The following is a 12895-nucleotide window of genomic DNA, read 5'->3' as shown; positions in this document are numbered from 1 at the left end:
GCAACATACCAAAAAAATATTTTAATCATTCTACCCACACATAACAATATACAACAACACAAAAACTTAGTAAAATTTGCTAAAACTAAGAGAGAAGACTTCTCAAGAAACCTTAGTCAAATTCACAAAAGATCAAAATTGAATTTTAAGTGAAAGTTGAAATTTTAAATCTCATGGAAGTTAAAAATTGTATCTTATGAGGAAGACAACACAAACAGAGAACATCAACTCAATAAAACAAAATCATCGGAGAAGACTTCTTATGAAGTCTTCTACAAGTCTTCTATGAGGAAGATTTACAGAAGACTTCTCTGTTTAGGTAGAAACATTATTAAACATCAATGTTTGTAACTTCATCATTATCACCAATTAAGTTATAATTTCGACTCAGTAGTCCCAATATTGACTAATAAACATGAATTAGCAAGAAGATATTAAAAATTCATTTTAATTTTTGATAAATTTGAAGTTTAATAAAGATTTACGTAGAAGACTTCTTTTGAAGTCATCTATGGAAGACTTCAAAAGAAGTCTACTCTGGGTAGACTTCAAAAGAAGTCTTCTATTTAGGTCATTTTTGCAATTGCAAATTTACGAAGGAAAACTTCTTAAGAAGTCTACTCTACAGAAGACATCTTCGCAAGTCTTCTTTTGTAAATATTGGCTTACTTTTGAAATTGAAATTTTTTCGAAATTCCCAGAGAAGTTTTCTCGGATAAATAGGTTACTTTTGAATTTGACCGAAGTTAATCAGAATTTTGACTTATTGTAGAAGACTTCTAGGGAAGTCTACCTAGAGAATACTTCAAAAGAAGTCTTCTCTAAGTCTTCCGGAAGTCTTCTCAACGTCGCAAGAAGTCTGCTGGGTTACTTTTGCAATTGACTATATTTGACTTTTCGAGAGAAGACTTCTTTAGAAGTCTTCCGTCGGATGATTTCTCTAGAAGTCTTCTCTCGCGAGCAAATGTTTGACCAAAACCCAGAATTAAACTCGAGAAGACTTATAAATTAAATGTTTTACTATTATTTTTCAATTGCAAAAGTAACTCACGCAGACATCTTCCGGCATTGAGAAGACTTAGGGAAGACTTTCAGAAGACTTCTATAGAAGTTTTCTCGAGGAAGACTTCCTTAGAAATCTTCTACAAAAAGTCAAATTTCTGACCAACTTCGGTCAAATTTAAAAGTAACATGTTTATCCGAGAAGACTTCTAAAGAAGTTTTCTCTGGGAATTTCGAATTTTTTTGTTTACAAAGGAAATTCAGAAGACTTCTAAGGAAGTCTTCTATTAAAACACACAAAAGGTCAATTGCAAAAGTAACCTATGCATTGACCAGAAGACTTCTAAAGAAGTCTTCTTCGTCGAACAGATCTGAAAAATAAAATGTAGTTCGCGATTTCATGCCTTGAACTCGTGAGATAACTTGCGTGGTTTCTCCAATCACCCAGAACTTCACCACAACAGCTACCTACTCGTTAATCACCAAGAATTTTGAGCTTATGAATCTTACATAATTTGTAATCAAAATCTTCAGTTTTTTTTATGAATTTTGAGAGAAAGTGTAAGATATGTGGTTTGTGTGGATAGGAAATGAGAAAGGATGAGAAAAAAATCGAAACTTTAGGGCATTAACACTCTCAATTTGGTAGTTCATGGTGGTTGACGTATTGATGTCAATGGCAAAGTTGTAAATATTTGGTGGAAGATAAGGATGGTAAGGTAAAAGCATTATTTTCGAAAAAAAAAAGCAATGACATTTTCGTGAATAACTAGAACTTCTAGGGTGAATAGGACAAAACAAAGTTTCAAAAAAAGCATAGGTTATTTTTAGGGTTGACTTGAAATTTTGAGTCATTTTTGAAAGAACCCCTAAAATTAACGTCATTGATGAAGATTTTTGGGAGATTTCACCTAACGTATAGTTGGAGGCAATATAATAGAAATATGTGATGATTTCAAATAAATAATGTATGTCTAAATTTTTTAAGATGGTTATGCCTGTATATGCGGGCACAACACATGGTTTATTTATTATTTGAGAATATGTTAATCAATAGGTAAGAGTATTATATTTACAACATATTTTAAAACTATAATATATATTATTTTCTGTTAAAATTAATATATATTTCCCCGATTTTATTTATTTTTTTATTGGTCATACACTGAATAGTATATGCATGATATTAATACAAAATGTTAAATATAAAAAATGCATCAATATAAATTTTTATTTGATTTTCTCCTTTTAGTTAAAAGTCTCTAGAAAGTTAGAATTACAAGTAATATATTATTTAATTCTAGATGATGTATATAGTATAACATATTTATTCTTAAAATTTTCATAATACATTGATTAAAATTCTTGTGCTAAATATTTTTTTAGTCAAAATAAACTAATTAACAATTATTTCAAGCATATTTCACCATTTTAATTTGACTCATTTATACATATATATTGATTAAACTATTTTTGTCATCAATTTTTTTTTACCAATCAAATTTGTTATATTTTATAGCTATTTTTCTTTAAGTATTAGATTTCAACTAACTAGTTTAAAAATATAGAAAATAGTATATATTTATGTCACATTACTTTTACAATTACAGTAGAAACTCAATAAATTAATAATGTTGAAACTATAGTATTATATTAATTTATAGAGTTATTAATTTATAAAAATTTCTTTTTATATTCTATTTTTGGAATACATTTTTATGATAAGAAAAATGGTTGATTTCACTTTTTATGTTCATTAAATTTTATAAATTTATCTTTCATATCAATTTTATTATATTATTAATATATATGATATATATATATATATATCATACAATTTAAATGTGTGTTATAGAGATAATTTTATTAAATAATATCAAATATTATGAAATTTCAAGAAAAGGTAAAAATAAAATTTACTGACAATATTAAAAAACAACAAAATACTTTATTTATACTTAGATAAACTATGTATATATAAATTATTAATTTATGATTTTAAAGGGATTATATATTTACAAGAAATTTTCTAAAAAAGAATTATGATCTCATTACCTTATTGAATTATATCATATTTTGAATCAGGTTTGGAACAGATGAAATTATTAATTTATCATGTTTTTTTATTTATGTAGCTTTTAATGTATAAGTTATTTTATGTATGTGTGTGTTTAAATGGTTTCTTTCATCTACAAGAATTTTGCTATCAGCAGCATCCCTAACCCTAGCAGCCGCCTGAGAGAGAAAAAAAAAAGAGATTTCCGATTGGCCCTCTCCGGCATCCGGCGAGCCTCGTCGGTGCCGTGAGAGGGTAGTTACTGTCTTATAGTAGGTTCTTCTGTTCGATCTGAGGTGTTTCGGCGGTTATGAGATGGTGAGTGATGGTTTGTTTCCGTCGAAGACCCAGTGATGCGTTTGTTGGTTTGAACAGATCCGGATCTTCTTTCTGGTGCGCGGTGCAGTACTAAGTCGGCTCTGATCTAGGGTGTTAATTCTTCCATCGGATTTGTTGAAGCTTTGCTCAGGCATGTCTCTTTGGATCCTCGTTGTCGTCAATCAACCTCGCTCCTGTTCCATTTGCTTCAATGGTTGAAGCGGTTCTATGCGGCGCTTTATTCCTCCTTTTGAATGAGTCCGGTTTGGGTAAGGGATTCTCTTCGATCCCATGGGTTTAGCTACTCTGCTTTGATTTTTCTCAAGCTACAGGTTAGTTCAGTATTGTGTGGTTCTTTTTTGAACTGTCTTGTTTCTAGCTTCTGGCTTCTTTAAATCTCTTGGATGATGGCTTCTCTTCGATCAACTACAAGGGTGGAATTGGTTTGGCTTCAGCTCTGTATGATTTACCTAGTGAAGGTGTTGTGCTCCTGGGGGAGCGACGGTTTTGTCATTATTTCCGGATCCTTATGGAGCAACGGTTTGTGTCGATTTGCTTCTACCGCAATTTTTTCGAAGCAGGTTTTTTTTCTTCTTCTTAGCTTAACAAACTAATGCTACTGTTAGGCCATCGTAGTTCAAAATTGGTGGAATTGATCTTATAGATACGGATCTCCAGCTGGTTTCTTCTCAAGCTGCTACTGTGGATATTAGAAGAACCAAGCTGTTTGAAAAGTTCGTTTATGCTTTAATAGTTTGTCCCCTAATCTTGGATCTTTGATGGCAAACATGCTACATAAAGCTTCCTTCTTTCATGCCGGAGAAAGGAGCTAAGCTCATCTGATGATTAGAGTTTAGAGCATATATCTCTCGATAAAAATGGTGTTGCTACGAGCATTGCTATCAGCGTTACGCGGGTTCATCGCTACCAATCTTATCTTGCGACTTGGGTCCCCACTAGCTACTAATCCACTATCCGAACAGAGGCTGTCAATGGAGTCTCCATGACTGGTTGACGAGCCTCTAGCATGTTTCCTTTGTTTATGCTTTGTTTGGGCACCTACTGGTGTTCTTTATTTTCTGTTTTTTTCTTCTTTTAATTTTGGTAACATATTCCTCCCAATTCTCTGTTAATGAGGTATGTGTTGTTAGGGAGGCAGTTTGTTCTTTCTAAACTTCACATTATAAAATACCAGTGTTAAAAAAAAAAGAAGAATTTTGCTATCATTTCCGAAGGTAAACCACCGCAGAAAGACACTTTTGTCAAGCAAGTCAATCATTTTCTTCGATTTCAGATTAAATCACTATGAACTACTTAGCCCACATATCGACATCCTACTACCCGAAAATCTCTCTGATCTCTAACACCTTTCTATTTCTCATATTCTCCGGAAGATATACCATTGTTTATCATTAGGGTTGGTTCAGAATACTATGCTCCTATCATGCGTCATGCCGGCTCCGTGCAATGGAGGTTTTCTTCTAGCGTGAAACCCCTACAATGATGTTAGGTAGAATGACTGCAGTTGTGGCCGTCCTCTATGGAAAAATATATGTAATGGGAGGTTGCAGGGCAGATGAATCTACGCATTGGTCAGAGGGTTTCGATACTAAGATCAGAATTGGGAATCTTTACCTGACCCTGGCCCTGAGCCCCCCTTCTCTAAAATCAAAGCAATAGACGTGGTAGAGAGAAGTATATGTTATATAAGCAATGAGCATGACTATGGTTATTATCCGAATGCAGGTAAATAGGATGTTACAGGAAAAAAAAAAGATTGGTGATGTGTGACAGAGAATATAAGGTATTGTTTAGTTGAGTAAAGATTCTTCAGGTTTGTCGTTCTCACGATTCCCAGTTCATACGGTTTCTTCCGTACTCGACTGACTTAGTTTTGGTCAAATAAAAATGTAATCATACTCGGTAATTGCCAAAAACGTCGTTTTTAGTATTCTTAAAGCTAATAGCTTTCTTTGTATTCAACAAAATACCAGATAGCCTACTAATGTACACAACTTTCACTTCAATGAAGTAAAGATAAGTAAGGATGAACAAAGACATAGAGAAGCCATCCTAAATCCCAAGTTAAAAAGTTCACTCTATGGCTTCAGATCAATTAGGAGTATAGACTAAACACAACTTGGTAATAACAAGCAATAGTCTAAAGATATAACCATAGTATACCTGACCAATGATCTCTCTATTACAAGTCTGAAAAAATCTTCATCAACCACTTAAACTTCTAGTGCTTCGTTTCCTCCACAAAGTTACAGTCTTGGGGAGACTTTTAAGTAGGTTTTGATGCTTCGGACAGAGCTTGGAAGACTCTTTGTTGGGTCATATCCTCGACAATCAAAACTTTATCTCGACACTTGGATCCTGAACCCAATGAAACTTGTCTTCTTTTCACCCCCAACACCTGTTTCACATAACATGTCAGAATAAGAACGTGACTGAGAAACCCCAAACAATTACATCACAAAATTAAACTATGTGAGTAGTGACTAATCCATGATTCAGCTATATAACGAAAGCTGAAAACTTTTTATGCGAAGAAGAAACGAGAGAGAGATTTACAGAGCTCATGTACTCGAGAAGTGCAGCGTTAGCCTCACCATCCCTTGCCGGAGCATCGATCTGAACGCCCACCGCTTCGTCGCTCACATCTCCAGACCAAACCGAGTTAACCAAATCAGTAAATGTCTCAAAATCGCTTTGCACAAAAGAAAGCAAAATTACCGGTGATGGAGGCAGATTTGGAACCAGGCTTCGCGTGGATGGTGATGGCGACGGAGGAAGGCGTAAGGAGGCGCAAACATGCCGGAAAGCTCGAAGTGTTATCGGCGGTGGGTTTTACCGTCGTTGATGCGGCCGAATTGCTCTTCTTTCCTCTCTTCGTCGGAGCCATGTTTTTTTATCCGGCGAAGGAGGCTTCCTTTCTTAATCGGTGGAATCTTGTGTTTTTATTTCATAGGCTTTTTAGAAGGTCCATTGGGCTTTGGATTTGACGACGGAATCATTATTTTTATAACATTTATTTCTTCTTCTTTTTCGGTTAAATGTTAAATATTATACCAAGTTGTGACAGAAATTACAAAGAAAACTACGGAAATTAAACTAAACATCAAAACTTAATACAGAAAAAAAAGATTCAACTGGCAACGGGAATTCAAACTTTGATTACAAACATGATTTGAACAAAATGATCTACATCTGACTAAACATCTTTAGCTTTGCTCGACCACCTCTAAACCGGCGCATTCCGCTAAATAGTTCAGTTATCCTTGGACTATCAATCCCCGTTCTCAACCGTTGATAGAAAGCATTCGAGGGTGGCGTTCACCAAGTTTCCTTGGTTGCCGGTTCATCTTATGCCATCAACAGATTAGCTGGATCTTGATGATCTCCTCACGCTCGCAATCTCAGCTGACACTAAGCGCATAGTTGAGTGAATAGACCCGAGAGTTCATACCTGAAAAAACCGGACTGGACGCCATGGCGTGAGCACTCAACACCTAACAAGACCGGTTGAACTATAGCTGCCTTTTCTCGTCGAAGCGGTACCTGTACCTGCAGTAAGAAGAAAGAAGGCATACTACCGAAGCTTGCAAGGACAAATTCCGATAATGGGAAGAACAACACTCCAAGTGCGTCGCCACGGACAGAGATGAAGACTCCGGAGACTCACGAAGCACCACTAATGTCCTCGCACTCCACCTCTTAGAACAAGAGGGAGGTTCTTCACTCAAAACCGTAGCCAACGGTGCGACGTTGGCCACACTAACCATGAAGAACAATACCCAAGAGCTCTTCACCTAGGGCGTGCACTCCCAGAGAAGAGAAACCACCAAACAAGGCCATGAACTGAAAGGCGAAGACCGGAGCAAAGTACCAAGAAGTGACGCCAAAGCGCAGACAACTCCACGCGCCACCAAGCCTGCTACTTTACACGCACCGTCGGATACTTCAAACGACACTGCCGGAGGAAGCGAGACCGACGCACGCCTTGAAGGTAAACTACCGTCAAAGTCCGAACTGAGCGGAGTAGAAAGACTCCTCCTGCACCGAGACACCAAGGCGGAGGAGACAGAGCCGACACCACCGCACCACACAGACAATGATCCGAACAGATCTGTGTCAAGGGAGCCGATTCAGAGAAGCACGCGCCAGCAAGCTCCGGCTAGATCCAGATCGAGCAAAGAGGAAAAACGTCAATCTGAATCAAACCACCGTAAAAGCCGACCTCGCCACATCCTGACCACCTTAGCCTCACCGCCACTCCGGAGGAAGCCGACCACCTGACAGAGCCATCACCAGCGTCCCGGATCTGAAGATCTGATGGTGGATCGACTCTTAGAGTCTTAGCATATCGGACAAAGAGATTTGAGGAGCTTAAGAGGCAAAAAAAAACGAGATAAGGGGGAGAGGGGCCACCGGCAACGGCTCTGACACCGCTACCGGAGGAAAACAGAGTTGCCGGTCAGTTTTGGTTGAGAGAGAAAGGGCGAGTTTTGTTTTAGTTAAAATCTCTTTCAAAGATTCCGTTTTTTCGGAAGGAAGGAAGAAGATCGAGTGGAGCAGGAGAGATTTTTTTATGACAGAGAGCTAGCTAGCTCACACGGGAGAGAAAGAACATCAGAGTTGTTGTCGGAAAGAGATGATCCATTTATTTCTTGATCTTTGATCCGAAGCATCAAATTAAATACTGATCAATGAAAAAAACAGGAAGAAAAAAAACTAAAAGCATCAACATTATTATTTTTTTTAAAGGTATCTCGCGTATGTTTCTAAAAAAAACATTTTTTTAACACACTTCAATCCTTGAGATAGAGAGAGAAAGTGGTATTTTCAACTTTTGATTTTCTCGGAAAATATGGATCTCATTTTCCGTTACGGATAATAAACTTGTGAGTAGTTCGGATTTCACTTTCGACCTCAGATCTACTTTTCGATCAAAATTTTATGTCCTTACCCTTCTTCTTCTTATCATCTCTAACTATTGTAATGTTTCACAATCAGTTTTTATCCATCTGGTTCATACGTGTTCGTTCAACCAAAAGGAAGATTACCATTTTAAAAATATCTTTTAGGTTTGATTTAACTCAGATTTTGGGTTTAGCTTTGTTTATCTCAGCTCAGAATTTGTCAGTTTAGAGTTTTTCCATACAAGAAAAATTTATAACGTTCTGCGCACTAATCTTCTAAATCTCTTTCAGTGTTTCATATCTGGCAGTTTATCAAAGCATTATATTGAACTGGATGGTAGAAACAGAGAAAGGAGCATGCAAGTGGTTCTTGGTGTCAAATGGATTGATCAACAAACTTGTTTACAGCGGAGCCAAGGAATTTCAAGTCGGTGTAGTCCTGGTGACAGGTGTAGTCCTGGCGACGTTTCATCTGGTTAATTTTCCAAAAAGCTGTTTTCTCAGAAGATACATTGACAATATGGTTTTCACCTATTACAAAAAAAAAAAAAAAAATTTATTGGCATTGTTACAAAGAGATGCTGGTGGGCTTATCACGTCTTTTCAATTATTTCGATTATTTCATTTTCAATCCCGATGAATTCACGTCTTTTCAATTATTTCATTTTCATTATGATAAATGTTGAACAACTTTTAAATTATGTTTATACACGGATTGCAACATAATTACTTTTCCTCAAACCAATGAGTAACTAAGACCATGCGCAACGGTGAGAGTCATTGGAGTTCTTAGTGACAAAGGCATTTCGGATTAATCTTAGATATTTTGGATTTTTTTTTAAAAAAAAAAAAAAAAAAAAAAACCATTCACGGGGCGCCACGTAGTCGTAGGGACCGCAAATAGTGCAAGGATTCACTAAGAAAGAGTCATTATTTAAAAATTTTAAAGATTGAATCCTTAGCTTTTGATAGGATCCACTGATTATTTAATTATTTTTTCCCTAAGAACTCACGCTTAAGAATTCCCATTGCGGATGCCCTAATAGTTACCATATCCTCAATTATATTTGGTTTTGGGTCAAGACAAAATGTATTGTTAGATTCTTTTTATGTGCAATGTATATTATGTTTCTTCACCACATAGTTGTAAGATGGGTCGACAAATGAGGTTGAATATGTTTATTGGGTATAAATCTTTGATATGATTAAATACCTAGAGCCATCCAAAGGATATTTATTAAGACTCGATTTATAGACTAATATTTTAATGAGTTAGTTTTCCAACATTAGGAAAAGAAAATGATCAGACGAAAAAAAAATCAATTATCATTGATCCTGAGTCTAAAACAATGTAAAATTAGGCATTCATTTATATCTTATACAATAAAACAGACTTGTTCCTCTCCTCGTTAACCCACGTCAGCATGGAGAGAGGAGCATTTTGTGCCACCTGGACGCCTCTCTTTATTCTTCAAAAGCTGTTCTCGAGTTATGTTGAATGGGCTGTGAGAATAACAAGTGCACATATCAGGCCTATTACTTGCTTAAAATTTTCTAAAATATTGCAAAACTGGACTATGTAGTTAGGGCCCACTTTCAAATTTGTAGGTTGCTTACCTTTCTAAACCTACCATCGGAGATGATGTATCGTCGCGTAAACAACACTTCCCCTTCACAGTCGAGGGTAACGTTTTTTTTTTTTTTTGTAACTTGCAAGGGTAACGTTTTGCTTCGTAGTAATGCCAAGAAATGACAAATACCTACTAACTCCTCTTCAATGGCGTTTTAATTCAACCTTCAACGTCTTCATTCAGTATATAAACACACCTCCCGAGAGATCCTTCGATCATGGCGAATTCTCCAAATCAGAGCTCATGTTCTATCTCACAGAAAACCCTCGATCATGGCGACTTCTCTATTTATTTTTGCGAGTTTAAGACATGCGGATGCAGCCAGACCATTCAGACCAGACTGCGTCGATTTTAGGAGACCCGAAATGTACTGAAAGGGGACGACCTAATGGATGTTGATATGCTTCTCATTGATGAAAAAGGTGTGCCGGTTCCTTATTCCAATTACTACTTTAAGATTTATGGCTTTTGATGTTGGAGAGCACTCCATGATAATTAAATTTGTTAAGTTGCTGGTGATTTTAGCAGGACTACCATATCTAACCATTAAAATTTATTACTACTCGGGCTGTGTACTTCTGTAGTGGGGGGATCTTTGTCCTCCAGAATATCTTCATTATGGGCTTCCATCATTTTCTATATACTCATTTTACATCTCCCATATGGAAATATGCTGGTAAGTGAGATTTTGCTCTTTCTTTCCTATTGTTTTTGACCGTTAAATGCTATGTACCTTTGCTTCTTTCTCTGGTTCTAGATGTCTTTGTACATATGTTACTTGCCGTGTGTTAGTGTTTCTGATAGTAAGGCTTTATTATTATCTAGCACTTCGTTTCATACAAAATTTGTTAACTTTCAAGTCTTTTGCAGCATCCTGATTTGGTTTGGAACTTAAGATCTTGTCCTTTCATATCTAGCACAACGATTAGGAGAAAATCTCTACAGCTCAACTGTTCGGATGATCATTTCCTTTTGTAACCAGACTTTTTGTATTCTAATTCATAGGAATGCACAGATGGCAAGTGGAGCTTCAGTAGAGTTGCACAATACTTCCGAAACAGTTAGAGATTCTCTATTTTTCCCTGAACCCTACTTGAGTCTGAAGGCATGGACATGTAAACAGACTAAGAGAGAGTTATGTGTATTTATGTTGGAGACCCACATATTCAGAAGCAAGAGCTGTAAAATTAAGATCCAATGTTTTTATAGTATTCGTATCAAAGTACGCTCTTTATTCTTTGCTTATGTCACTACAGATAAAATCTTGGTCTGGACCATCTGCTACTAAGTCTGAGAACCTGTTTTCCGAGTCTAAGAATTCAAGACCTAGACACGGCCGCCACCTCTTTGTTGATGGCCCTTCGACTTTGTAATCAATAGAGGCTAAGAAAGCCATGGTTCCTGACAAACTCGCTGAGCTTTGGGTCGTTGACCCTGAGAGATCTAAAAGGTTTCATCTTTAATCTGTCTTTGCACTTTCTCCAAGTAGTTATTCAAGGTTTGTTACGGTGGGGTGATGAATCAGACTCCATAACCTCTTTGTTCTAGAGACATAAGTATTCTGCAGACTAATGTTTCTCATTTAGTTTAGTTTTTATGTCTATATTGGAAATGGTACTCCCGGGATAAAGATATTTTCTGCTCTTTCATTATAACCATGAGTTTTGATAACATAATTTCCCCCATAGTTGTGACTATGAATTACTGTCTTTTTCTTGCAGACGATCATGGCTGGTTTATAGTAACAGCACTGCAACCAAAATAACGAGTGCATCGAGTCAGAATGACCCGCACCAAGTCGTGTGGAACGGCAATCCTACAAAACTTTGTCCCAACTGTCATCACGTCATTGACAACAGTTACGTACGGTTTGCTATTTCTTCACTTTATTTTCATGTCAATTCTCTTGATGTTACATTTATGTGTACAATGTATTTGTCAACACGAGTTTTGTACTTTTTCCAGGAAGTTGATGACTGGCCAGGCTTGCCTCAAGGTGTGAAATTCGATCCCTCTGATCCAGAGATCATCTGCCATTTGCTTGCAAAATCTGGATTGTTGGGTTTAAGCTCCCACCCTTTCATTAATGAGTTCATCACAACTGTCAATCAAGATGATGGAATCTGTTCGCACATCCTAAAAACTTACCAGTCTAGCCATTTCAGTGATCGTACCAGTTCTTCCAAGTTTTATCTTAATCCGATTTTTTTTTTAAAACAAATCGAGGCCTTAAGCACGACGGGACTGCGTCCCACTTTTCAATAGAGCTATCAAAACTTACAGCGCATGAACTAACCAGTTGTATTGGATGGTGCGTTTAGTCACTGCCATGGTATGTTTCATGCGAACCTTTTCTTGGGGCTTGAGGTTGTTATATATGAATGGACTTGTGATCTTTAATTTTGTTGGTATGTAGGTATCCAGTACATGTTGGTCCAACACTACAAAACGTTGATGCCTGCTTTTTAACTTTCCACTCTCTCCAACAACACCTCTTCTCTTTTTCTGCTTACTGCTAGAACCTTATCTCCAGAGTGTCGTTGTGTTTATCTTTTCGTACTCCATTTCTTGAAGGAAAGTGAACGGTGTGCAAAACATGCCTTTAATGTCGATGGAGAAGTCTCACGAGGAAGAGCATTCGCACATTTTCTTTCAGGTGGTTATGTTTGACGTTTCAGTAAGTACAAGTATGCTCAGCTAATGATTGCTAGCCGAATGAGTTATTCATTCATTGTTGTGCAGTTTTTTGCCTCATGTTTTAGTACTTTTTCATGAGCGAAGTGGCCTCAATATTTACAGTTCATAAGGGCAGCTAGATTTAACACCGAAGTGATATTGAATGACAAGGTATCATAGCGAATCATTAGTCTTTCACAAGTATCTCATCATTTAAATCATTATACGTCTGCCATCATCAACCCATTAATAAAATGACTAAACATGCCCACAAATCATAAAAAAAT

General features: G+C 36.6%; 1 protein-coding gene and 3 long non-coding RNA genes across 11 annotated transcripts; 3 read left to right on the top strand and 1 right to left on the bottom strand.

Annotated features, from left to right (window-relative positions):
* The first annotated feature begins 2845 nt into the window (after positions 1–2845).
* On the top strand, positions 2846–4602 carry LOC106455041. 2 transcript variants are annotated; one of them, XR_001290121.3, is made up of 3 exons: positions 2859–3708; positions 3810–3957; positions 4041–4602. It is a non-coding gene; the product is annotated as an uncharacterized LOC106455041 (long non-coding RNA). The 2 variants fall into 2 exon arrangements; XR_007324091.1 differs by having other exon boundaries at positions 2846–3957.
* A 701-nt stretch (positions 4603–5303) lies between these two features.
* Positions 5304–6380, bottom strand: LOC106451721 (UPF0235 protein C15orf40 homolog). The gene is made up of 3 exons (XM_013893689.3): positions 6116–6380; positions 5954–6042; positions 5304–5795 (listed from the first exon to the last, which is right to left on the bottom strand). Exons 1-3 carry the CDS (start codon positions 6282–6284, stop codon positions 5664–5666), a joined length of 390 nt encoding a protein of 129 aa, XP_013749143.1. The 5' UTR covers positions 6285–6380; the 3' UTR covers positions 5304–5663.
* Positions 6339–9027, top strand: LOC125587750. Its single transcript, XR_007324092.1, has 2 exons — positions 6339–8283; positions 8593–9027. It is a non-coding gene; the product is annotated as an uncharacterized LOC125587750 (long non-coding RNA).
* A 190-nt stretch (positions 9028–9217) lies between these two features.
* LOC106451720 lies at positions 9218–12804 on the top strand. 7 transcript variants are annotated; one of them, XR_002657102.2, is made up of 6 exons: positions 9218–9985; positions 10116–10608; positions 10938–11382; positions 11654–11790; positions 11898–12264; positions 12349–12804. It is a non-coding gene; the product is annotated as an uncharacterized LOC106451720 (long non-coding RNA). The 7 variants fall into 7 exon arrangements; XR_002657107.2 differs by lacking the exon at positions 9218–9985 and having other exon boundaries at positions 9992–10354; positions 10461–10608; XR_002657106.2 differs by lacking the exon at positions 9218–9985 and having other exon boundaries at positions 9992–10354; positions 10442–10608.
* The last annotated feature ends 91 nt before the right edge of the window (positions 12805–12895 follow it).

Source organism: Brassica napus, chromosome C5 (genome assembly GCF_020379485.1).
Source record: "Brassica napus cultivar Da-Ae chromosome C5, Da-Ae, whole genome shotgun sequence".
Lineage (NCBI taxonomy): Eukaryota > Viridiplantae > Streptophyta > Magnoliopsida > Brassicales > Brassicaceae > Brassica > Brassica napus.
The sequence above is the reverse complement of the archived record's forward strand: the minus strand, read 5'-3'. Positions and strand labels throughout refer to the sequence as shown.